Source organism: Meles meles, chromosome 6 (assembly GCF_922984935.1).
Source record: "Meles meles chromosome 6, mMelMel3.1 paternal haplotype, whole genome shotgun sequence".
NCBI lineage: Eukaryota > Metazoa > Chordata > Mammalia > Carnivora > Mustelidae > Meles > Meles meles.
Genome location: NC_060071.1, coordinates 67657116 through 67684382, shown reverse-complemented (window position 1 = coordinate 67684382; position 27267 = coordinate 67657116). Strand labels below are relative to the sequence as shown.

The 27267-nt window shown below is 35.7% G+C and overlaps 1 protein-coding gene and 1 pseudogene across 2 annotated transcripts in view; both read right to left on the bottom strand.

Annotated features, from left to right (window-relative positions):
• Positions 1-7454: 7454 nt before the first annotated feature.
• The window catches only part of GOLM2 (golgi membrane protein 2), a 104899-nt gene continuing 85086 nt past the window's right edge, over positions 7455-27267 (bottom strand). The window contains exons 9-10 of one of the 2 annotated variants that reach the window (XM_046008497.1): positions 17037-17204; positions 7455-9543 (exon numbers count right to left, since the gene is read on the bottom strand). In XM_046008497.1, coding sequence (XP_045864453.1) covers positions 9473-9543; positions 17037-17204 — 239 coding nt within the window. In that variant the 3' untranslated portion in view covers positions 7455-9472. The remainder of the gene's footprint in view (positions 9544-17036; positions 17205-27267) is intronic. The other variant, XM_046008498.1, reaches the window with a different exon arrangement.
• On the bottom strand, positions 24730-26054 carry LOC123943948 (annotated as a pseudogene).

The window sequence follows — 27267 nt, the reverse complement described above, 5'->3', positions numbered from 1 at the left end:
CCTCATGGCCCTTTAAGGTCCTCTTTCCAGCTCTCTGCCTAGAGAGCACTGCAGTCGCTTGTGGATCTGTCATACGACTTCAAACGATGTTGACGGTGGTTCTGCCAGGAAGTCTGATCATTCAGACAAATGGTTCCTACCTGCATGCCTGGGTCTAAAGACCGTCAGCCTCACGGGGTGAAAGTGTGTCAATCCAAGCGTCCAGCCCTAGTGGAATACCAGAATACCAAGCGTAGTGGCTGGAAGAGTATCATCTGTTTACTAAAACTCCGGGCCATTCACATTATTCAATCAAGAAATATTTATTGAAAAAACAGTATGAGGACCATACTAGATGCGAGGGATACAAGGCAGACAGGAACCCTGCCTTCCCAGAGTTCACAGTCTATTGAAGGAGAGAGACATGTAAACAATTTAAATACAATGTGCTAGAATGACCACAAGAAGTTTTGACAGGCGCACAACTGGGGGTCTGGGAGGGCTTACATGAGATGATATGAGGATTTGATGTTACAAAGGAAGGGTTTCGGATGGAAACATGGAAAAATCCAAAAATGAGATTGCATTGACCAGTTAGGGAAATAGTTCTGTGCACCAGGGATACAGGAGTTGAGGGGAAGATAGTGGAGAGAGATGAGACGAAGGTAAGCAGAGAACCCTTGTGACTCTGGTTGTTTGTTTCAAAGTGTGGAGCAGGTGGGTTGTCTCCTGAAAGCTTTATGTACTGCAGATCCAGAGTTCATTTGCACCCGGTATCTTCCTAATACAAGAATGCTCTGAATGAGACAATGATTGACAGCCCGTGGTGTAACAGCGTGCAGAACTGGTATTAGTCCACAAAATAATAATTACTGAAAAACTAATTGGAAATCAACAGTTACTGATTATCCCGTCTGTATCATGGAAAGCAATAGAATACAGACTAAACAATTTCCCAATTGATTACCAAAATAATTTTTAAATTAGATAAAAATTGGAAATATTTCTGGAAAAAAAATGTTGCCAGTAGTAGTAACTTCCCAGTGTTCTCTCCTAAAACTTAATTATGCTATTTATAAAATACTTTTATATGCAATTTGATTTTCCCAACAACCCTATGAAATAAGAATAGGTGATACTAGCCCCCCAACCCTTCAGCTGAAAACACTGAAATTTTTTGATGGTGGGGACAGGGGAGAAAAAAGGAAAAACAGATGCCTATACAAAAAAATAATCCACTAGTTAAGAAACACAATCAGGAGTCAAGCTCTCCTTCTGCTCATTACACCATATCCAACTGTCTCCTGTGGCAATGTTGTTATTGTTAGATGTTAAGTTTAGAAAGGCTGCTGGTAGCAAGTCTAAATGCCTTTGCAATTTATTTAACATTCTAACAGCATTTTTTCACAGAGGATAACTGTATTATGTTCTGACTTTCACCTATTTACATCTAATAGTCTCTACTAGACACTTTTCTGCAATATCTAAGTGGATTGTTGTGAAGATCAAATGAGATTTATGGGAAACACTTAACAAGGTGTTTTCCTTGCTTCTTATCTGATGGTTGTTATTGTCATTAAGCTTCAGTAAAAATCTTATCCAAGTTTTTAGAATAAAATAAAGGTTTAAAAATATGAACTTTAAAAAAAATCTGAAGTGTATTAAGATGCAAAGCGGTAGCCATAGGGAAAAAAATTAATGCAAAAACCTAGTGACATTCATGCTTTCTAAACTATATGTGGGACACCTGGGTGGCTCAGTTGGTTGGGCAGCTGCCTTCGGCTCGGGTCGTGATCCCAGCGTCCTGGGATCGAGTCCCACGTCGGGCTCCTTGCTCGGCAGGGAGCCTGCTTCTCCCTCTGCCTCTGCCTGCCACTCTGTCTGCTTGTGCTCACTCTCGCTCCTCTCTCTCTCTCTCTCTGACAAATAAAATCTTTAAAAAAAATAAAATAAAATAAACTATATGTAACTATTGCTATAAGAAAACATGAAATACGATGTTTAGTAAGCAATGTGATAGAAGTATCTTGGATATTCAACAGAATCCTTCAAAGAGAACCTTATTTCACAGTATATGGACTATATTTACCTTTTATCTGATATATAAGGCATATGTACTTCACAATCCACTCCTATATTAATTCTCTATGAGATAAATTTTATCACTCTTACTACAACTCATTAAGGAAGTAATACTCATAATAAATATTGAAATATCAGAACTGCCATTTTGCTCTAATATTCCAATGACTTGATGGCAATGATCAAGTGAAACATAACATCATCAAAACTAAGCTCTTTTCTCTCAAACCTGCTTCTCTCTTAGTATTTTCCACCTTATAGAATGCAGTTTCTTTTTCATATTTCATTCTTTCTGTTTTAAATGCAATAAACTAAACTTTGAAAATATATCTTGAATCCAAACACTTATCACCCCAGCCATCTCCCTAGGTCAAGGACCATCATCTCTGACCTGAAATACTATGTCTTCCTGTTCCTGTTCCATTCTTGAACCTCCTTCAACCTAACACATACCCAAACTGATCATTTTAATCCTCTTTATAAATTTTCCATCACCCTTAAAATCTAAAATCTTTATTAGGACACGTGAAGCCCTTCATTAGCTCACTCTAGGCTACCTTACTATATTCCCTACCTCTTGCTATTTGGATTCCCATCATACCGCTCAACTAACTGTTCTTTGAAAAAATGTATTTCTGTATCAAGGATTTTTTAATTTATTGTTTCTCTGCTTCTAATTCTCTTCCCCTAGACCTGTGCTGTTCAACAGCCCCTAGCCACAAGCCATGTATGGGTACTGAGCACTTGAAATGTGGCAGTGTGGCTGTAGAAATCAATTTTCAATTTTATTTCATTTTAATTAGCTTAAACTTTAAGACTTTATTTTATTATTTATTTGATAGACAGAGATTACAAGTAGACAGAGAGGCAGGCAGAGAGAGAGGAAGGGAAGCAGGCTCCCTGCTGAGCAGAGAGCCCGATGCGGTGCTCAATCCCAGGACCCCAGAATCAAGACCTGAGCCAAGGGCAGAGGCCCTAACCCACTGAGCCACCCAGGTGCCCCTAATTAGCTTAAACTTTAAAATTAATACCTGCATAATTAATAGAGCTTCCATTTGGGGTAATGAGACAGTTCTAGAACTAGTTAATGGCAAGGGTTACATAACATTGTTAATGTTCTTAATGCCATTGAATTGTGTATTTTACATGTAAATGTACAATGATAACTTTTACTTTATGTGTATTTTACAACAATAAAAAAAATAGCTTGTTGGTATTTCCCCAAAGAAGTTGAACTTATGTCCACACAAATGCCTACACAAGTGTCTATAGCAACTTTATTCATAACTGCCAAAACTTGGATCACCCAAGATGTCCTTCAATAGGTGAATGGGTAAACTATGATATAGCCATACAATGGAATAGTAATCAGCTAAAAGGAAATCTTAAATGCATCTATGCATATGCATATGCTTAAATATGCATATGCTTAAAATATGCATATGCATAAATGCATATCTTGAGAAATCTTAAATGCATATTACTCAGTGGAAAAGCCAATCTGAAAAGGCTATATACTGTATGATTATAATCATATGATATTCTGAAAAAGATAAAACTATGGAGACAGTAAAAAGGTCAGTGGCTGCCAGGGTAGGGGTAAGGAAGGAGAAAGTGGAGCACATGGGATTTTTAGGACAGTTAAACTATTCTGCATACTATAATGGTAGATACACATCATTATACATTTGTCCAAACCCACATGGAATTTACAGTACAAAATATGAATCTTAATGTAAACTGACTTTGGTTGATAACGTGTACAGCCGTTGGTTTATCAATTTTAACAAATAATTTTACACTGCTGCAGGAAGCTGTGTGTGTGTACACATATGTGCACACACACGCGTGTGCAGGAATGGGGTATGTGGGGATTCTCTACTTTCTACTTTATTTAGCTGTGAACCTGAAACTGCCCTAAAAAGTAAAGTCTATTGAAAAAATTTAATACTTGTTTCAGTTATTGGAAAACTTTTAAGTATGCATGGTACATGAATATTGTGAACATACTCAAACATAAATTTTAATAATGCTAAATACCAATCAAATATTTCCAATGACAATTTAGTGTCCAAACTGAGATGTACTGTAAATGTAAAATATACATTAGATTTAAGAATTAGTTCAAAAGAAAATATAAAATGTCTCATTAGTAGTAGTCTATGTTGATTACCTATTACAATGGTAATATTTTGGCTGTATTGGTTAAATATAAAAATTTCACCAGTATTTTAAAATCCGATTACTAGGAAGAGGGAGGGGAAGTGAGGGAGAGGGAGGGAGGGGGCCTAGGGAGGGAAAATAAATAAAAATAAAATGTGGTTACTGGAAAATTTAAAATTACATAGGTAGCTTGTATTATTTCTATTGCATAGTGTTGCACAGGATATTCACATGGCTTGTTCTCTTACCACCTCTTCAGAAAAGCCCTCCATGATGATCCTATCTAAAATAGCAGCCCTCTAGGGACACTTGGGTGGCTCAGTCAGTTAAATGTCCAATTCTTGATTTCAGCTCAGGTAATGATCTCACAGTTGTGGGATTAAGCCCTGCATCAGGCTCTGCACTCAGCAAGGAGTCTGCTGGAGATTATCTCCCTCTGCTCTTCCCCCTGCTTGCACTCTGTCTTTCTCCCACTCTCTAAAATAAGTAAAGTCTTTTAAAATAGCACTCCTCCATTAATATTCCTTTATTCTGATTTATTTTTCTTTTGTATTTATCAATATGAGTATAGAAAATAATGATCTCTCCCTCTGGCATGTAAGTTCCATGAAGGCAGAGAATTTATCACTGTTGTAACCCTAGTACTCAAAACAATTCTCCATATATATTAGGTAAGCAATAATTAAATGAAAGAATGATCATTGTTTTTTCATAATGGAATCTTTAGGCTTATGTGTTGGGGGTGGGATGGACATCTTGAGCACTCACCAAATATTGAATGAACCCCAAATCCACATTTCTGGGTATCTCAACACTTCAACCCTCTATTTTCAAATACCTGTAGTACAACTACATTTGTATGTCTTCACAGTCATTCTACTACCATTGCAATTTGCAATTAAACCCAACCAATGAATTTTTCATTTCAATTATTATACTTTGCAGGTCTAGAATTTCCATTAGGTTTTTTGTAATTTTCATTTCTGTGCTGAGATCCTCTATCTGTTCACTCATTTAAAATATTTTCATTTTTTTTTTAAACATAACTTTAAAAACCTGTATTAACATAACCATATAACTAACCATCTAATTTTTTTAGCTATGGATCACATTTCAAGTCTTTGTCTAGTAATTTTTTATTGAATATTGGACATTGTGTATATGTTGTAGAGGTTCTGGATTCTGTTATCTTCTGAAAAGTGATGATTCTTGTTTTAGCAGATTCTTCAGCTACTGAGTGATCACTTAAAGAACTACAGTCTTGGTTTTATGCTTTGTTATTAGTTCATATCTATGAGAAGCCCAGGGACTTTCATTAAGTTCTAACTTGGCAGGCAGGACTCAATCTTCATACTCTATCTCCCCTTATAATCTTGTCAGAGCTTGTTAGGGCAGGTCTAGGGAGGTCTTACACTATGGTATGGTCTTTACTCCCAAGGTACAACCTATCTAACGTTTCAGCTTGATGCCACAACTGTTAGAGATCTCTACCGGGAAACTTGGTGCCCCTGACTACTGATTTTAGGCCAACACTTCTTGACCTCTAGTATCTACATTCCATTCTCAACTCTGTGGCAACTGCTATCTAGTAAGCATTAGGTGGTCTTCCTCTAATTATGTATAGCTCAGCCCTCAGCCATGGATTTGTGGGCATCCCCATGGATTTCTCGGGTAACCTCTCTGTATAGTTTCCTCTTGATGCTCACCCCACAGATTCCAACCATTTAGCTCCCTCTTGATGCCCACCCCATTGATTCTAACTGCTTCAGCTGCTCTCCACCATGATCTCTGTCTTCTCAGCTCAGCCTCTTTACACCACAAGAAGCTGGGTGATTGTGGGGGTCAATCGCTTAATTTCCCTTATTTCAAAAGTTTCAGTTTTGTGCTACCCCCAAACAGTCGCTTTTTTATACTGTCCAGTTTCACAGTTGCTACTAATTCAGGAGAGTTAGTCAAATTACTCAGTTATAGCCAGAAACAAAAGTCTCCCTTCCCTCAGATTGTTTGGGAGTGTTATTAAGGAAAGAGGAGCAGCTGCTTGCAAGTGACCAACGAAGAAAATACGACTTGCTGGAAGTCATGGTTAGAGGTTTGAGGGGAAAGCTGGGTCTATATGAGAGAAAATAGCAAGGAGAGGCAGAAATGGGAGTTGACGAAACAAAGTGAGCAGCATTTAATTGCGTCAACTGTCCACAGATCCAGGAGATTCCTGTCCTTAATGCAGTTTGCTCACATGGACCATTAAATTTCCCCCCTTTTTTGGGATAGTTGTTTAATTTTCATTTGGAACCCTTAGTGAGAAGAGTCTTAAAAGGAATTGGGTATAGCCCAATTAAAAGTGAATATTGATGTGAAGACTCAATAACCTAGATGTTAGGAATATGTTAATGTCACACAGTTTGATTATCTTACTGAAACTATAGGGTCAGACATGTATGTAAAGGAACAGAAGTTTTCAAGGCTAGCCATTATGGGAAGTAACTATTCCCCTCATAACTATGCAGTTTTTGTTTTATTTTGTTTTCTTGCAGATTCCCTTTCCTCATTCTAGCAAATTTTGTTACAGGCATATACAGGACAAGTAAAAAAGGCACACAATATTAAGACTTTTTTAAGATAAAGTTACATATTTTAGAAGTGATTTTGAAGTCATATTTACATTTCCCCAGAATCATCCCTCCATGTATACTTTATTTTAGATTTTCTCTTTATGGGTCAGTAGCAAGTGACCTGAACTTACAAGGTTCTCCCTCCTATACCCTTTCCATACCTCTTCAGCTGCATTTCTCTCTCCTTGCTCATGATACTCTAGCCTCACAATTATAATGTTTCAGTTAAGTGGAAACCTAAATTTAGAAACTTAGAAACCTTGGAACTTTGTTTTATTTTTAATAGTTATTATCACTATTTAAAACTAACTGGTTCATGTGTTTACTTATATATTGTCTGACAGCTCCAACTTCAAAGCTCCATCAGAACAGAAACCTAGTCTATCTTATCCACTACAGTATTATTATATAAGACAATGCTGGGCACATAGGAAGCATTCAGCATTTGTTAAATATACTAGCACTACAATAAACAACCCCAATATAAATCTTTCTGCCATTCTCATTTAGCTTAGCCTAAAATGTATTCTAAATTTGCTCAAATTTTAGTGTTAAAGTGTAGCTATTTGCATCACATGAGTGTGATATGTGTATATGTATCAGAATCAGCAAAATAGTAAAACAAGTTTAATTTTAATTTATTAGAACCCAGTAAGTGATGATTTTAAAAGCAGAGTTTCCATCAAATTAACACTTAATTCCGGGCAAAAATACATATAAAAAACCTAAATCTTAAGGCAGAAGTAAAATATTATAAAAACCGGCATGTCTATTACAGACTTTAGAATGTCAGAATTTTAAGAGATTCACATAGTATTTTATAGCACTAAAATGTTAATACAGTCAGAAATATTATCAATTGGTCCAAGATTTCTCAGTTTATAAAATGTCTAGATTAATTAAAGAAATTTTGTTGTATAAGTAATAGCTACCATATAATTAAGTGATTGTTTTTATGACAAAGGCAGGAAATTTCATGGTTTTCATTTGTAAAGATTTTACAGTATTAAATATAAAGTATTACTAGAAGTATGTTTTAGAGTCATCTCCCCACACTAATGCCCAAACGGTGTACATCGATTCCCTTTAACTCCATTTTTAAAAATTCTGTGAATTCGCATACCTATTCATTATAGGCCTGAGTATACTCAGCAAAGGCATGAATTGCTTACTTTGATTTGGTAGAAATAATAATTTTAGTAAATCACTGTATCTTTTCCTGGTTAGTAAATAATTTCAAACTGAAGTCCAAGAATTTTTGCACCTCTAATAAGTGAACACCTTTTTTACCTCTTTAAGTCTGAATTTTTGACTAGAACCTGAGCACAAAGTTGGGGGGGGGGGTGGATTTCATGTTTATGTGCAATTAACAGTAGTCTTTCTGAAAAAGCAGAGTTAACAACCTTAAATTTCTCCTTATGATCAAAACCTTTTATTTTGTGGTGGGGATAAAATTTAAAAGATTTAAATCCAAAAGCAGGGATTAACTATAACTAGCTTATGCATTTTATGAAATAGTGTCAAAAAATACAAATGGATTTAAAATAATTTTGTAAGTCTAGCAAATATGAGGTTTATGGGTTCTTAACAACATATTAATTACAAAGATTCTTCATCTTTATTACAAACTTTTAAGCTATTTTAATAAAATGGCCGTAGACCTCACTGTACTTCTACCTATCTGTGCATTAATAAAAACCTGTTAAAACTCCTTATTTAGTACTTCTGAAAAATTCTAGTCAAATAAGATCACTATAACTACCAGAGAAGTTTGAAATACTGATTTCAGATTCATTTCAAAGTTGATTTATCTTCTTTCAGAATCTGGCATTTAAATCATAAATATTTTCACCAACTTGGACTCTGAAATTATAAAAATTTTAGCCAATGACAGTTAAACAGTACTAGGATGATGTGGAAAAAATAAAAATTGAAAGTATATTGTCAATCATGCATTTCACAATTTCATGAATTAAGTAAGGTATAACTCATAAATATTATGTCTTTGCAGGTTACCTCAACTTCCATCAAGCACCAGCTGAAAGCTAATCTGCTGAAACACATCAGCACTCTATAAAATAAAAGAAGTAGGGAAATGATTTTGCACACATGCTGCCCAGTGTTTGGCTTTCAGGTTCCAACCCCTCTTTTATGTAACTATTCTAGGTATAACTCCATGAAGAGCATGAGATGAGGGGTAGATAGAACAGAACAGTTGTTGGGCTAGCAAGAATATATTAGTGAATAAAAAGTTTTTCATCTGAGTAACTGTTCTCACTGGGGTTATGCTATGTGCAACATATAAACTGTACAACCAATTTTTCCTATCTGTTCATTTGTGGAAATAATTGGGCTCAATAAAATGTAAAATATACATTAGTTCATTTTAAACGCAAAGACTACAGTTTTGCCTATTTTGTTTTTGGCTCAACTGTAATATAACCAAAAAAATCTCTGCTTTAATAATACAATATGAAAAAGTTCACCTATGTACATGGGTACATTTCTTCATTAAAGTTTTTCCTTAAATCTATCTCATGTATCTTTACAACTGATCTTTACAACAAAAGTCAAAACAACAAAGTAGAAATGATTCCATTTTACAGCACTTTAGGTTTTCTGAAGTTTTCTTTCAGGGCTTAAAGAACATCATTGAAACGTTGCTTTCCATAGTCTGCAGGATCCATCTGAAGTTCTCGTTCTTCATCATCTGTAAGGGAAACAGTTATGTATCAAGAACATTATTTTAAAAATCATTTGCAGAAAACCAATTAAACAATGCCTCTGTTTTTTTTCTCGGCCTTAGGGTAGATTTCTGCTTGTTATTTTATGCCTTCTAAAATAGCATTCTATTTCTTAGTTGCTTAGCTTAACAGTGAAAAGTCTGTCTTCCAGTATATTGGAAGATTACTTAATTTTAATAAATCTTTTGATGGTAGTCAGATATGTAAGTAGATAGGAAGAAGTAGAGCTAGATATAGTTAGCAAAACTTTAGAAAGCCACAGGTATATTATTTCCACTAGATGATGCAGTCCTTTAAACTAAAGTTTTGGGGGTGCCTGGGTGGCTGAGTGGGTTAAGCCTCTGCCTTCAGCTCAGGTCATGATCTCAGGGTCCTGGGGATCGAGCCCCACGTCTGGCTCTCTGCTCGGCAGGGAGCCTGCTTCCCCCTCTCTCTCTGCCTGCTGCTCTTCCTACTTGTGATCTCTCTCTCTCTCTCTGTCAAATAAATAAATAAAATATTTTAAAAATTAATTAATTAATTAATTAAAGTTTTGGTAGAAACCATTCTGTATACATTTTCATGCCTTTAAAAACCCTTTTTTTTTTCTAATTACAAAATGAATCCATACTCATCACATAAAAATTAGAAAATAAAAGATAGGAAAATAAAAATCACTCAGAATCTCAGTATTTAACATTATAGTGAACTTCTCTGCTCCTCTGTAAAGAGCTTACCAGCAACTTCTTAAGTGAAATATACTAACAAAAACATAACTTTTTCTTTACCAAAAAGAAAAAAATTATTACATAATATTGTTAGTAAGATCCTCAAGGTCATTATGCGTAACTATATTAAACAACTCCTTAGAATACTTCGGAGTTTGACTTATTTAAGCCATTGACGGGTTTTTCTGGGTCGTTCTTGGTTATTACCTGTCACTTCACATTACTGTTAGCTTATCTGCCAGTAGCAATCCCTTTCTAATTTTGTTATAAACTACAGGTTTTGAAATAAGACTGCTCAGAATACAAAAATTATGTTAGAACAAGAAGGAAAAGTAATTTAATCAAAGCAAAAATACTCTTTCTTAGTATAAGGCTTTAATGACATATTAATGACATGTTTTGGTTCCTCCACAGCCTTAAAAGATGATTTTTCATACTTTCTGGTCCACAGTTACAACTACCCAACAGGTGGCTCAGTTGGTTGAGCAAATGCCTTCAGCTCGGATCATGATCCTGGAGTCCCCGGATCTAGTCCCTCAATGGGCTCCCTGCTCGGGAAGGAGTCTCCTTCTCCCTCTGACTTTCCCCCTCTTGTGCTCTCTCTCTCTCTCTTTCTCTCCCTCTCAAATAAATAAATAAAATAAAATAAAAAAACAACTAACCAACAGCTTAGTTTTTGATAGACTGAGGTGATACTATCATAATTATCTGGAAATATAATTTCATATAATTTAAAGAGTTATAGGTTAGAATTCAAATTCACGTGTATACTATAACTTTCTGAAATCACTTGTTTTAGATTTGATAAGTTTTCTACTCTCAGCTTCTCTAGCATATCCTATAGCAAAATTTTGTCCAAGAAAGATGCCATATGGTGTATGTAGTATGTATGAACTTCACATAATGATGTGTTATTTCTTCTTTATGTTTATTCATAAAAAATGCCAAATAAACCAATCTTCTTTTTTCCTTCCAATAACTTTCCTGTTAAACTTACAGAAATTCTCATATAGAGTTGTAGGCAACCATTTTGCATCATAAGCTAACAAAATGATCTCACATCTCCAACAGGTAATCCACTAGGTATGATAAGCTCAAATCTGTTACAAGTAAAGGCTGAAATTGTATCCATAATCACATCGGTATTTTGAAAATATGCTAATCAATCTCTTATCATAGAACTCTTTATACTTTAAAAATTATCTTTTTTTTTTAAGATTTTATTTATTTATTTGACAGAGAGCATAAGCACCGGGAGCCACAGGCTGAGGGAAAAGGAGAAGCAGCCTCTCCCCCACCCTTCACCCCCGGCGGAGCAAGGAGCCAGATGTGGAACTGGATCCCAGTACCCTGGAACCATGGCCTGAGCCCAAGGCAGGCGCTTAAACAACTGAGCCACCCTGGTGCCCCAAAATTATCTTTGGTTTTAAAAGGAAAATAGGGACACATGGGTGGCTCAGTTGGTTAAGCATATGCCTTCAGCTCAGGTCATGATCGCAGGGTCCTACGATCTAGTCGAGTCCAGTGCCCTGCTCCGCGGGGAGTCTGCGTCCCTCTCTGCCTGCCACTCCCCATGCTTGTATGCGAGCTCTCTCTGACAAATAAATAAAATCTTTTGAAAAAATAAAATAAAATAAATGGAAAATAGTCACTGGCACGTCTCCAGAAAGCTCTCCTTAGGATCCATATTATAGAACATCACCTTATGGTTATAAATACATCTTTCAGGGCTTTAGTAATTAAACGAAGACTTAATCACTGGGGAGCAGTAGGGAAAGCAGCTATACAAAAGAGAATTCCTAGAAATTTAACAGGAAAGTTACTAAAAGGAAAAAGGAGATATGTTGGAGGATGTTTAAGTGGCTGATTATAAAGAGAAAATAAAAGCAAACTCTAGGAATAGAAAAACTGAATTCTAGTCCTGACCCATGCACTTATGAACAAACCTGAGCTAGTTTCCAAACCTCTTTAGACCTTTAATTACCTTCTCAGTAGAGTACAGATAGAAGTTGTTTTTCCTATCTCAAAATACTGCATATGAAGGCAGTCTTTACTTCCAAAGTCTTCTATAAATATAGTTTGTTGATTCTATTAAGTTATGCTTTAAATCAAATTTTAATATGGCACCTTCACATTATTTTTTAAAATTCCACAGGACTTTTAGAATATTGCATTTTTCTTTCATTGAACTATTATTTATGTTAGAGTACATTTTCAGTGTAGCTATTCTAACCAAAATTCAAATTTCTACTGACAAACTTTTTGCATGTATTTATAAAGTCTGATGAAATTACCTTACCAAATCTGATACAGAACAGAGACCCACTAAATATAATTATATTTTATTTCATTTTATAAAGCAGCAAAATCTGTAAATACTTCATTAACATAAAATGACTATTAAAGGAAACAGAAAAACATTCATAATTTATTAAATAATTCCTAAATTCCCTCTGAAGTCAAGAAATGACCACCTCCATAAAGCAAGCTATACCAAGCAAGAAATCTTGGGGTAATAAGGCAGTGAGACTCCACTAAAATGTACAAATTAATCCACAGGCCAAAGTGCAGTTATCCTCTAAAGCAGGCAATCCAAGGAAAAAATATTCTGTTTGCTTTTACTTCTTAAAAATTATTATTCAACAAACACGTAGTGCTTGCAGTGCAGACGATTTGTTCTAAGTACTGAACAAATATGTGAATCATATAATCCACACAACAACAGGTAAGTATATCCCTATTCTACAGATAAGGATATTGAGGTATAGAGGTTAGGTAATTCACAAGGTCATAGAGCTCATAAGTGGTGAAGCTAGGATCAAATCCAGGCAATTTGGCTTCAGAATCCAAGCACTTAAGCATTATGTTAGCTTCCTTCCATAAATATAACCTGTTATATGCAGGTCATATTCTACTAAGCAAACTTGGAACTTCTATGGGATTAAAGATAAGATTAAAGAGAATTTGCAAGCATCCGTCCCCTTATTACAATAAAGAATGAATTAAAAGACATATCCATCAGACGTATACAGTTTCCAGAGTTAATCTATTCACTGGGTCACTTAAAAGAAGGCAGGAAAAAGAATATCTTACACTAAAGCAAATAAAGTAATATTTCTTTAAGAATGCTTCACAAAGGGGCGCCTGGATGGCTCAGTGGGTTGAGCTTCTGCCTTCAACTCAGGTCATGATCTCAGGGTCCTGGGATCGAGTCCTGCATCGGGCTCTCTGCTCAGCAGGGAGCCTGCTTCCTCCTCTCTCTGCCTGCCTCTCTGCCTACTTGTGATCTCTGTCAAATAAATAAATAAATTCTTTAAAAAAAAAAAAAAGAATGCTTCACAAAAACAGAAATTAAAAAATCAAAATAAGCCAGGATAATAAACACAGGAAAAACAGGCTTCATTTAATTCTACAAGGAAACACTCTATAGGTAGTACTGTCCCAAATGATCAATACAAATGAACAAGCATCAGAGATAAAAAACTGGAATCCTCTAGCTCTCTAATGGCAGAGATCATGCCAAAATCTCCATTTCATAATCAAGAATTTGGGGCACCAAAGCTAGAATGTCCTTAGCTGAATCCAGAACCTCAGTACTACAACTGGAATCTCAAATCTTAAGGACCCAACAGATTGAGAAAAAAACTACTTCTAATATCAGAAAAAGCAGAAAAGAGCCCCTAATGCTAGAACTTTAGTAGTATTTCTGAAGTGCATGTTTCAGTTTTTTTAACTGAAGTATAGTTGATACAATGTTCCATTAGTTTCAGGTGTACAGCATAGTGATTCCACAAGTCTACACATTATTCTAGGTTCACCACAAAGTGTAGGAACCATCTGTTATCATCATGTTTCAATTTCTGATATCTCTCTAGCTGCAGAGTCTCAATGGTGGTAGTGAAGTTTCCACTTTCTCTCCTGGGTTTGGAGGAAGATGTGTTTCAAATCTGAAACACATTTTCCCACAATACCTGTGTTCAATATAGCGCTTCCACTGTGAATGTGACCACAGAATTTTTGAACTGAGAAGGACCATCTATTGTTGCTCAACACTCACATTACAGATGAAGAACTGTGGCCCAGAGAGTTTAAGTGACCTGAAAAGCAATACACAGTCTCCTAACTCAGAATAATGCCTATTTCTTAGAAAAGAAATTTCTTTTATTCTACTGCCCGCTTTGGCTACAAGGGCAAACTGTCCTGGAAATCCAACCACTAGTTCTACATTAAAACTATGAGAAATGCTTTTAAATTCTAAATATTCTAACTTAACAATAAACATTAGGAATCCAAATTGTTGATAAACAAGGGAACACCTATAATTGCCCCTTCCCACTTTTTGGACAGTTAATACTACACCTAAAGAATCCCTGAAAGCATGTTTAAAATTATTTGGGCCTACAATATCCTTTTTTAGTCAGTTCACTCAAACTTATCCCTCTTCATTTGCTGCAGCTGATGTTCTTGAATCCTTGTTCCCTATGATAAAGGTATCCCATCCTTCCACTGCTGTCATCTAGTGAACCCCAAATTAGGATAAAAAAAAGGTTAAGTTGGGGCACCTGGGTGGCTCAGTGGGTTAAAGCCTCTGCCTTCAGCTCAGGTCAGGATCCCAGGGTCCTGAGATCGAGCCCCACATCGGGCTCCCTGCTCAGCGGGGAGCCTGCTTCCTTCTCTCTCTCTCTCTGCCTGCCTCTCTGCTTACTTGTGATCTCTGTCTGTCAAATAAATAAATAAAATCTTAAAAAAAAAAAAAGTTAAGTGGCAACCCCCAGGTCAAGTAAGCTTCACCTGCAAATGAGGAAACCCCAAAATTTAACAATCCCCTCCCTACTTCATTGAGAGTATCATCTTAGGTTATTTCCTCATATTCCTTAGACCTGGTGCATTTATTTCTTGTGGAAGGAAAAGCAGCAGAGCAGCATTAGGGTACTGGAGACCTAACGTGGCAATGAGAAACGAGGGGTGAGAGAAGGAGAAGGGTACAGGAGAGAGAGAGACAGAGAGAGAGAGGGAGAGAGAAAGAGGACACTGAAGATAAATGTACTTACTATGGATAAAAGCCATACAAAATAACTGAAATTTTGTGACAAAAATCATTAACTTTAAGATACCCTAAAACATAAGAAATGCTTTTCAATTATAGTTGAAATTATTTGCTCTAATAAAAACCTCAAAATTATCCAGTAACATGATAGATAGCAGCTCTTATGAATGAAAACTAGACAAAGTATAAACTAAGTTTGTAAGACCAGAAGTTAAAAGGTTATTATTCTAGTCACAGTTATAAGAATAAAAACTCAATGAGAAAGCATAAAATTATCAGTTAACAACATTTACCCAGGGCCCTATGTATGCTAAGTACTTTGGTGGGGGGAGGTGGATGGGTGAATGTGAAGGCAGAAAAGGATACAAACAAAATATAAGGCAAAAGAAATGAAAATTCCTGCCCTCCAAGAGCTTACAATCTAACTGGTGATAAAATGTACATGCACGAAAACGCCTGAAATGTTATAAATAACTGCAAAAAAATATAATCCAGGCAAATCACAAAGCAATGAGAAGAAAATGGTAAAATTTATGAAAAATGGATGAGATTATAGAAAAGGTGGTGTAATTTATTCAATAGCTCCAAACAGTGTTTGAGTTCTCATTAATGCATCCTTAAATAACTCCTGGAATGATTATTATCTCTTTCTATTTACAACAACCATTCTTCCAAAACTAGAATGTACTATCAAAACAATGCCTGCGTGGAAGACTGAGTCTCTAATTTCCCTTTTTCTATTAACTATGTAGTATTCTAGGACAACTATATTTTGAGTTTTTATAAAAACAACCCTTGTCATGAACCTAAATAACATCTGATTACTTTAAAAAGAGTTAAGGAAGAAAAAAAAAGAGTTAAGGAAGAAATCAAAACAGTTTACATTGGAAAATATTTCATGCATCACATTATAAAATCAAATACGTCAGTCATTATGTTCATGATCAACTTTTACAGAAAAGAGAAAAAGTTCCACAAATACTACTAAATGATATTAGCAGGCAAAAAAAAAGCCTAAAACCTTGGAATAATGCAACATACTCTGATACGCATGCATGGGTAGGGCTGCATGCACACAGGTAAATTCTGAACTTTTAATAACTTAAAAGCTCAGAAGTTACATAGTTAACAAGGAAAATACGTTGAATCTGTGTATTAAACATAAAACAGACAAATCTTTACAAACCATTAAATATAAATTTCCTGCTGCTCAGAAAAAATTTCAGAAACAGCCTTCCTATACTGAATCAGTAGTGAAATCATCTTCATTGTGGAGGAGACCATTACTTTTGGGGCTTCCCTTATAACAAAAAGGTTGTCTGGTCAATATTTGTACCTGGAATAATGAAATGTTTTCGGATGAGAAGTTGGAAAAGAATTATTTACTGGGAGTATTTGCCTCAGATTAACTCTAGAGCTATTTCAAGCAATTTAAATCTAAAATTTCTGAATACTCTTGAGTTTCAAATTATATCAATAATATATGCAAGATAACTAAAATGAAAATACTTAAATAAAATAATTAAGATTTATAAATACGACTATCATAAAACTGTTTTCAAAATAAAACTGAAAAACCACACAGGATCTCTTTGTATTAGGATTGTAATGCCACTAATAAGTGGGAAAAATTCTACACAAATTCAACCAAAAAATTTAGAGGTGGTTTTCACGGTCACAGCATGGAGGCCAGGCCCACGCTCACCTTGGACGTCTTCCTCTCCACCATCACCATCTTCTTCCTCATTGTAAGCCAGCTCAGCCTGCTTGTCTGCCTCGTACTCACCTACGTTACCATCATCCCCATTATAATCCGCCAGTTTAGAGCCATGCTGCGGATCAACAGGGGATTCATTCTCATCAAAGAATCGGCCTGTGAAGTAGGTAGAGGATTAATTCAAGAGTAAAGAGAGAAGAAAAGAAGGGACCTACTCTGGAGGCAGACCAGAAAGTAGACAAGTGAAACCTGGCAACTTTGAGGGTACGAGTTATAAAAAAGACACATTTTGTGAAGGTTATCCAAGACAAAAAAGAAATAAGAATGAAGATTGAAAACTTTTTGAAAAATAATTTCTCTTTCGTGTTAATTTTAGTACTTGCTACTTAAGGTTTGAATAATATCAGGACTGTTTTCCTAATAACTGACAACTTTTCCAACATAAGTATTTGTCTAACTTACCACTTTAGAAGAATAATAAATAATTTTATTACTGGATACAATACATATTTTGAATCTCTAGTCATTTACTGATTATAAAATACCACTTTCTATAAATAATTTTGATAACTTTTTTTGTAAAAATAAACAAGTATTATGCAGATTCGTTTCTTTTTGGATGCTAAGACTAACACGACTGAGAGCTATCTCAGGTTTCTTCAGTGACAGTGACTCACTATAGTCTTGGATTTCCAAGGAGAGATGGCAGAAAGAATAAACCATCAGAATTCCTAGTGGTATGTGTTTTGAAAAAACACCCCATTTAATTCTGATTTATTATTTCCCATATCCTAAATAAGACTTAAGTCCTGTTTACATTCAGAAAAATAAATAAAAAAGAGCAATAGAAATAGCATCTACTGTAGTAAGCTATTCAATAACTAAATACTGAAAATAAAAATGTTAAGCACACTAAGATCTGACTCACAAACACAAGTTAATCTCTAATTTGACATTAAATTTAAGTAGCATAAAAGTAAATTTTATTCCAATCCCTAAAATGGTAATAACAGCAACTTACTGATAATGAAAGAATTTAAGACTTTAAAAAATTGTAAAAACTTTCTATGATAAGTCTAAAATTTTTTGAATTATATTTTTAAGAATTACATTGCAATGAGACATTCAGGAAAAAAATTAATGACTTCTTTGCTTGCGAAGAAAGTTTAAGTACAAATAGAAAGAATTATGGAGGTATTGGTCAAGTCTACAAATAGTTCACCACATCATTAGGCCAATATATTTCTATTTGCTGGGTAAAGAGTTAGTCAGGAAAATAGTTAAAGAACATCACTCTTAACATAGGCTTTCAAGGATTGGGGCATGTTTACAACAGGGAGACTTAAGTACTTAGGGCCAGTAAAAAGAGCACAAAGTCATCTTACATCTATTCCAGAATAAGGTTGGATATGTACACTTAACAAAAAAAAAAAAAAAAAAAAAAAGGGAAAAGTTGATAAAATAAAGTTAAAGAAATGGATATAAAAGAGTTAAAAAGGAAAAAAAAAACAAAACAAGAAGAATATGTAAGGTAATTTGTGAGAAAGACATCTTGTCTTCTAAGGATAGTAATATAAAACATCTTGGTGGCTTTTGTTATTATTTCTTTCATTAACAATAAAATAGACGACAGCAATGTAAGCAGGAAAAAGGGAGATTTATAGAGATCTGTATTGACTTTTTTTTAAAAGATTTTGTTTCTTTATTAGACAGGCGAGAGAGAGAGAGAGTGAGAGAGAGCGCAAGAGAGAAAGGGAGAACAGGCAGAGGGAGAAGCAGGCTCACCAGAGCAGGGAGCCCATGTGGGGCTTGATCCCAGAACTCTGGGATCGTGACCTGAGCTGAAGGCAGACGCTTAATGACTGAGCCACCAAGGCGCCCTATATTTTCCTTTTTTAAAAATGTAATATTTATTATGATCTAAGTACCTGGAGTAGTTAAATCATCCTTATGCAATAAGGAACTGCTGTTTTATATATAAACATTTTAATATGGCAGTTACCAGTAAATTTCTCAAGGTATACCATTTCCTCTAAGAATTTTTTTATAAGTTATAAAATATAGAACGTTAAAAAATTAGTCTAAAGTTACTGTGAAATATAGTTAATATTATCAGACACGGTACACTAACCAAAAAAATCATCCACCTATACCTATTATAATATTCCAACAGAACAATTTACAGTTTCTTTCCTTTATAGGTGTTTGGTGATCTGACTAAAGTGAATTCACTCCTAAAATTATAATACTACAATTAGTGACATGAGACACTAGACAGAGACAACCAGAATATCAATAACAAGAATGCTTAAAAAATCAACCACAGGGGCATTTGGCTGGCTCAGTCAATGGAGTGTGAGACTCTTGATCTCAAAGTTTTAAGTTTGGGCATAGAGGTTACTTAAAAAAAAAAAAAAAATGGATTACCACACCACTGTCCTTTGCTGAATAAGTAATCTGTGCTACCAAACATACAGAATTTTCATCTTTGGGGAAAGAGCTAGCCCTTCATGTAGGGTTTCTAACACTATGATAGCCAAAACAATAGAGTAAAAAAGAACCAGCTAAACAATGTTGCCAGTCAAGTCGGGACATCAAACTTCACATTAAACAGTGAATAGACATGAAGTATAAATAAAAATGCCTAACAATAATAAATATAACAGGTTGCTAAACAGTATGATTGTCAGGCAACATATCTGCAGAAAGAGTTATATAAAGGAGAAATCTGTATGGGTTGGAGCTAGAAGGGAAGGTTTCAAAAAAGAGGCAAATATATTGGACCATGACAGAGTGAAGGAAAGAAATATTCAATGGATAAGTTAAGAAGGTAGATGAAGTACTCAGGAGACAGTAGAGAGATTAATTTGACTGGGTTTATATTAGACTGTAGAAAGAGGAAGTTTAGACAAGAAAATTAGGAATAATTATGGAAAACCTTTACAGTTAGAGACTTTAAAGGGCCTCCTATTTCCACTTCACAAGGTCCATGTTAGAATGAATGACAAAGAACATGAAATTATCTACAATGTTTTTTCATCCAACAAAGATCCACTAATGTATGTGAAAGTTATTGCACTGGGCACTGTGATGCAAAAAGAAACTTACCATCTCTATATCTATTGTAGTAAGGGAGACAAACATGTAAACAAATATTTAGAAAGCAATGTTGTGTGTACTATACCCAATGACCTAGAAAGTAACATCTGAACATGGAGACTATCACTACCACTGGATAGAGGAAGTCTGGACTTTATGCAGGAGTCAATAGGCAGTTGTCATGATTTCTTTTAAGCTCTCTGAGAACAGGAATCTAATATGGCTTATGTACCATAGTAACTCCACTATCTATTCAGGTAAGGAGCTAACAGAAATTAGGAATGAATGAATCAAATAGATTTTAAAATGACAAACTGAATACATGGCACAATGGAATGGGAAGACTCAAAGAATCAGTTTATAAGCCTAGCCCAGAAACTAAAAATAAAGGTATTTGCACCCAAATGGAACAACTGAGAATGTATGGGAAAGCAAATGCTTTTGGTATACTGAACTTAGGGTTACAGTAAGATGTCCAAATGAAAATATTTTATAGATGCCTGGAAATACAGAACTAGACTGTGGGCACAAAGTGAGGGCTAGTTGTATAGATTTAAGATTCATAAATATAAAGATGACAGGTTAAATTATGGCAAGATAATTTCTATTAGGAAATGAATATTCACAGACAACAGCTATAAATCGAAGGAGTGATCTTAGGTAATGACTGAATTTAAGACGGGGAAAGGAAGTAATGAGGGTAAAGTTATCACATGATGGTGTAAAACTGTGATATGTTCAACAAGAATTAAATACTGTATTTTATCTCTGAAGCATTTTACCTATTTAAAGATTTTTAATTCTGTCCTATTTCTTAGTAACCATATTGCTAAAACTGTGCCCAGGTAGGTGAGTAATATAGTAATTATATTTAGTTTGGGTCCCCCAAATCTCATTATATTTTTGTAAAATTCAATTGGGTATTTGAATATTATTTTCATCCTGGTGGCTGCTTGAAAATGATTAACTTACAGCCTATCAGTAGCAAGATACTAGTTCCATCTCAACAGGTTAAACAAGAGCACATGAAGAAAGAAGCAACATACACTCTAGCTACTGAAAAGTCTTTGGGTGGTATCAAGTTGTAAAAAAAAATCCTAAGAGATTGTTGATACACTTTTCATTTCACTTTAAACAATACAACAGAACTTCATACAGAATGACAAGTATTCTGTAAAACTGCTTAAACATCAGTCTGCAAACTTGCAATAGCAGTAGAAAACGAAAAGTTGGTAACAAATAACGGTAACATTTCTCAATCACAACAAGGCATTTCAATCAAGAGAACGTGAGTTTTAATCCCATACTGGAAATCAAACCAAGATAAGTCACTTTTTCGCTTCATTAGCTCAGGGCTTGCTTATAGGTTTCAATTTCTCAACTATTGTATGAAAAACAGGTTTTAAGTTTTTCTAGTCATTCTTTTAATATGTTGTCACTATTATAAAGAAAATGAATCAATCTGAGTTGTCATAGTAACTCCAGAGAGTAAAGGAAATAAGGAAATTTTACTCTAAGTAAGGCAACCTCTTTTTCTAGCCTTTATCTACTCCTGGTATCCACTTTGTACCATTCATTTGGAAATCAACACATTCAAATGACACCTACAGTTTTGACTGCTTAAGTATCCTTGAGGGTCCCTGGCATGTGATAATTTATAATCTGTTGAGACATGAGTTAGAGTTTGAATGCTGGAAAAGTGAGGTGTGCAAACTGGATAAAAATGTTACCGTAGGTTTTCCCCACCAACAATGCATAGGGAAAACTACCAAATGGCTTTTGAACAGCTTACTCTGACTTCATTACGAGGCACATTACGGGGCAAAAAGATCATAACTTATTTTACATCTCAAAGTACAGGACCTGCATGTAGTAGGCACAGGAAAGAATCTGTTAATTGACTGTGGACTTATGGAAGGTAAAGAGAAACCAGGGAAATGAAAGAAGTATGGTAGCTGGAAATTATGTCTAATAGCATATGAATAACCTAACCTTCATCACTCCCTCATTCCCATTCCCAATGGAAAGAGGTTCAACTGTTCTTTCCCCTTCTTTACATTACCCATGGGCGACGTTTTTGTTATTTTTTAAGACTAATTCTATGAGGGGGAAGGAGAAGAGAACGGAAAGAATTTGATTTGCATCAAGGTCAAATGCTCTTCTCCTTTACCTTTTGCTTTTATCCTCCACCAAACCTACTGGACTAGTCTCAGAACCAGCCTAAAATAAAGGAGCCAGAGGCAGGAAGTAATTTGCTAATATTTTTAGTAAGTGATTAGAAGTAATTACTTTTAGTAACTAAAAGCTATTTTTTTTACCAGGCACATGGTAACGTATTTATGACAAGTACATTAATCTCACATACATTAAATAGTTGGACATTTCATTTCAGCTTCAGTATTCAAATATTCTTAATAGTTTTTTTTTAAGGATTTTATTAATTTATTTGAGAAAGAGAGAGAAAAAACATTCGCAGGGTGGAGCTGCAGAGGGAGAGGGAAAAGCAGGGAGCTCAGCAGGGAGCCAGATGTGAGACTCAATCCCAGGACCCTGGGATCATGACCTGAGCCAAAGGCAGATGCTTAACTTACTGAGCCACCCAGGTGCCCTGAAAAATTTTTCTTTCTTTCCTTCTTTTTTTTAATTAAAGTAAGCTCTCTACTCAACATGGGGCTTAAACCCACAACTCAGAGATCAAGAGTCCCATGTTCTACCAACTAATCCAGCAAGGCGCCATTACAAAATTTTTTTTCTTTTCTTTTGTTTTGTTTTGTATTTTTCTTTATAATTTAGCACTATATTCCATACTTTACAAAAGTTTGACATATTTTTCTATTTTTTATTATTAAATATTTTTAGATATACACAGAAGTGTGGAGAATATAATATCCATGTTTCCATCATCCATAATTTTGTCTAATTTAAATTTTTTCTGCCATATTTTAGAACTTTTAAAAAAGAAAACATTACAGATACATGAAGTTCCCCAGGACCTCTCCCTAGTATTCTCCTCCTATCCCAAAGATAACCTGTATCTTAAACTGGATGTTAAACATCCCTATGAAAGCTTATGTATTCATTAATAAGTAGTATTGATTCACCAGCCTCTAAATCTTAAATACACGGCATCTGGGCAGGAAAGAGTTAACTTGGCATGCCTGGTTTGCTCAAACCTGGTACATTCCAAAGAAAGGTTTGTCTTTGGGACTGGTGGTCGGCTGGAAGATAACTTCTGAGCCTATGGAATGTTCTGCTTGATAAGCATTTTTGTATGGCTGAGGCCTTGGGCCATGCTATACCAGTATGATTAGATAAGTTTATCCTAACAAAGCAACTTATGGTGTATATTTATTCTTGCTAGGTGGAGGATATAAGGGCTAGAGTATGAGCTCAGTCATAAGGGCATCACATGATATGTCACTACATGACTAACCCCCAATAAATACTCTAGACCCCAAGGATCAAGTGAGTTTCCTGAGCAGGCAACACTTCACACGTTTTGTCACACATGTTCACTCAAAAGATTAAACAAATCTCCATGCAACTCCACTGGGAGGAGATATCGGGAAGCTCACATCAGCTTTCTTCTGAATCTTGCCCCATGAGCCTTTTCCATTTGCTGGTTCCAGTCTCTGTCTTTTCACTGTACTAAGCCTTAACTGTGAGTATAATTCTTCTGTGTCCTGTGAGCCCTTCTAGTGAATCATCAAACCTGAGGGTGATCTTAGGACTTCCAACATAGCATAATGTATCTGTTTTACATTTATCCAAGTTGATAAATGTGGTTTTGTTCATTCATATGAATTCCTATATATAATTCCATTATATGTATAATTCCATTGTATACACAATTATTTATCCATTCTCATACTGATGAATATTCATTTCCAATTTTAATGTAATAAACAATGAATATTCTTGTACAGTGTTTTTAAGTACATATTAGGTACTAAGTTGTAGGGTATGTGCATCTTCTCACTCTTATGACTGATGTTCTGATTAACAAAAGTTCTTAATTTTAATCAACTCCAACTTACCATTTTTTAAATTCATGGTTAGCTTTTTAGGGGAGATTAATCTGGTTTAAGAAATCTTTCCCTATTCCATGTTACGAAGATACCATTTCGTTTTCTTCTACAGGTTTTATTAGTTTTACTTTTAAAACTGCAATCTTTTTTTTCTCATTAAACTTTTGTCTTAATGGGTCTCAAAATGGGTGATAGATTTTTGGTCAAGTTGTTTCCACTAAAAAGAACTGATTCTAAAAACATATAACTTGGGTGCCTGGGTGACTCAGTTGGTTGGGCGACTGCCTTCAGCTCAGGTCATAATCCTGGAGTCCCGGGATTGAGTACTGCATCAGGCTCCCTGCTCGGTGGGGAGTCTGCTTCTCCCTCTGACCCTCCCCCATCTCATGCTCTCTCTTTCATTCTCTCTCTAATAAATAAATAAAATCTTTTAAATAAAATAGAATAAAATAAAAACATACAACTTAAAACTGCCACACACACACACACACACACCATGGTCTACAAAACATTTTCCTTTCCTTCTGAAGGTCTTATAATGCAGTTATCAATAACCAGTCTTTTACTATTAAACTTAAATGGCCAATGACACAAACAGATCTCAGACCATTCTTCCACCACTGATTAAGACTGGGATGGCAGGTATTGGGGATAATATTCATTTAGCCTTCTGAGCTTCCTAGGCAGACTTGGTGACCTTGCCAGTTCCAGCTGCCTTCTTGTCCACTGCCTTGATGACACCCATGGCAACCAACTGTCCCATGTCATGAACAGCAAAAGGGCCCAGAGGAGGATAGTCAGAGAAGCTCTCCACACACATAGGCTTGCCAGGAACCATACCAACAATGGCAGCATCACCAGACTTCAAGGACTTGGGACTATCTTCAGCTTCTTTCCAGAAGGATGATCTATCTTCTCCTTCCACTTAGCAAACTTGCAAGCAATATGAGCTATGTGACAATCCGGCACAAGTGCATATCCAGCACTAATTTGGCCTGGATGGTTCAGGATAATTACCTAAGCTGTGAAGCCAGCTGCTTCCACTGGTGGGTCATTTTTGCTGTCTCCAGCCACAATGCTACAACAAACATCTTTGTCACATATGTTCTTGACCTTGAAGCCCACACTGTCCCCAGGAAGAGCCTCACGCAAAGCTTCATGGTGCATTTCAACAGACTTTACTTCAGTTGTAACAATGACTGGAGCAAAGGTGACCACCATGCCAGATTTAAGAACACCAGTATTAAGAACCACCAATTTTGTAGACATCCTGGAGAGGCAGACACAAGGGCTTGTCAGTTAGACGAGGTGAAGCAGAATGAAATCCAGAGCTTTAAGCAGTGTGGTTCCACTGGCATTCCCATCTTTACGGGTGAGTTTACATCCCTTGAACCAAGGCATGTTAGCACTTGGCTCCAACATGTTGTCGCCATTCCAACCAGAAACTGGCACAAATGCTACTGTGTTGGGGTTGTAGCCAATTTTCTTGGTGCTGACTTCCTTAACAATTTCCTCTTATCTCTTCTGGCTATAGGGTGGCTCAGTGGAATCCGTTTTGTTAACACCAACAATTAGTTGTTGTACACCCAGTGTGTAAGGTCTGCCCATTCTTGGAGAAACCTGCTTCAAATTTACCAACACAGTGACAATAATCAGGACAGCAGTCAGCCTCAGATGTGCCCATAATCATGTTTTTGATAAAGTCTCTGTGTCCTGGGGCTTCAATGATGGTCACATAATACTTGCTGGTCTCGAATTTCCGCAGGGAGATATCAGTTGTGATAACCACATTCATGTTCAGCTCTCAGTTTACCCAAGACCCAGGTATACTTGAAGGAGCCCTTTCCCATCTCATCACCCTCCTTCTCAAATTTTTCGATAGTTCTTTTGTCAATCCCACATTTGTAGATCAGATGACCAGTAGTGGTAGACTTGCCTGAATCAACGGGCCCAATGACAATGATGTTGATGTGAGTCTTTTCCTTTCCTATTTTGGTTTAGGTTTAGCGGTGGTTTTCACAACACCTGTTTTCTGGCAGAATACCTGTTGTAAAAAAGCTCTGCCATCTATCTTGATTTTAATTTTGTATATTGTGGAGGTAGGAGAGCCAAGGTTAATATTTTCCCATTTGGCTATTGAAATGACCCAGTACTAGTTATTGAAGACTATCCTTTCACCCACTGCATTATATTATCAACTTTGTCATAAATCAAGTGACTATATATGTGTGGTTAATTTCTTCATTCTTCAATCTGTTCCACTGGTCCACGAGTCTATTCTTATGCCAATACCATATTGTCTTAATTACCTCATCACTAATAGTTTTATAATAATCCTGATGTCTGATAGTAAAAGTCACTAAGTTTCATTCCTCTTATAGATTGTCCTAGCTATTCTTAGTCTTTTGCATTACCATACATATTTCAGAATCACTTTATTTCCACCAATAAGAAAAAAATATGGATAATGAATGGCATGGACCTGGAATTCTACATCAATCAGAGAAGAACTGACATCTTCAAAACACTGAGCCTTTCCAATCTATCAACATGAATTTACTTATATATCATCTAATATCTGTCAATAATGTTTTGTAGTTTATAGAAGTTCTTGTGAATATTTGGTTAGATTTTTTTCAAAAATCTGAGTATTATGCTATTAAAAATAGTTTTTTGGGGTGCCTGGCTGGCTCAGTCAGTAGAGCATGCAACTCTTGATCTCAGAGTTGTGAGTTTGGGCTGCTGGTTGTGTGTAGAGATTTCTTAAAATAAAAATCTTAAAAAAAAATAGTTTCCTTTGGGGAGCCTGGGTGGCTCAGTCATTGAGCATCTGTCTTTGGCTCAGGTCATGATCCTAGAGTCCTGGGATCAAGCTCCACATTGGGCTCCCCGCTTGGCGGGAAGCCTGCTTCTCCCTCTCCCACTCCCCCTGCTTGTGTTCCTTCTCTTGCTGTGTCTTCCTCTGTCAAATAAATAATTTTTAAAAAATTTTTTAAAAGATTTTATCTATCTATCTATTTATTTATTTATTTATCTATTTATACATACAGAGTAAGAGATTACAAATAGGCAGAGAGGCAGGCAGAGAGAGA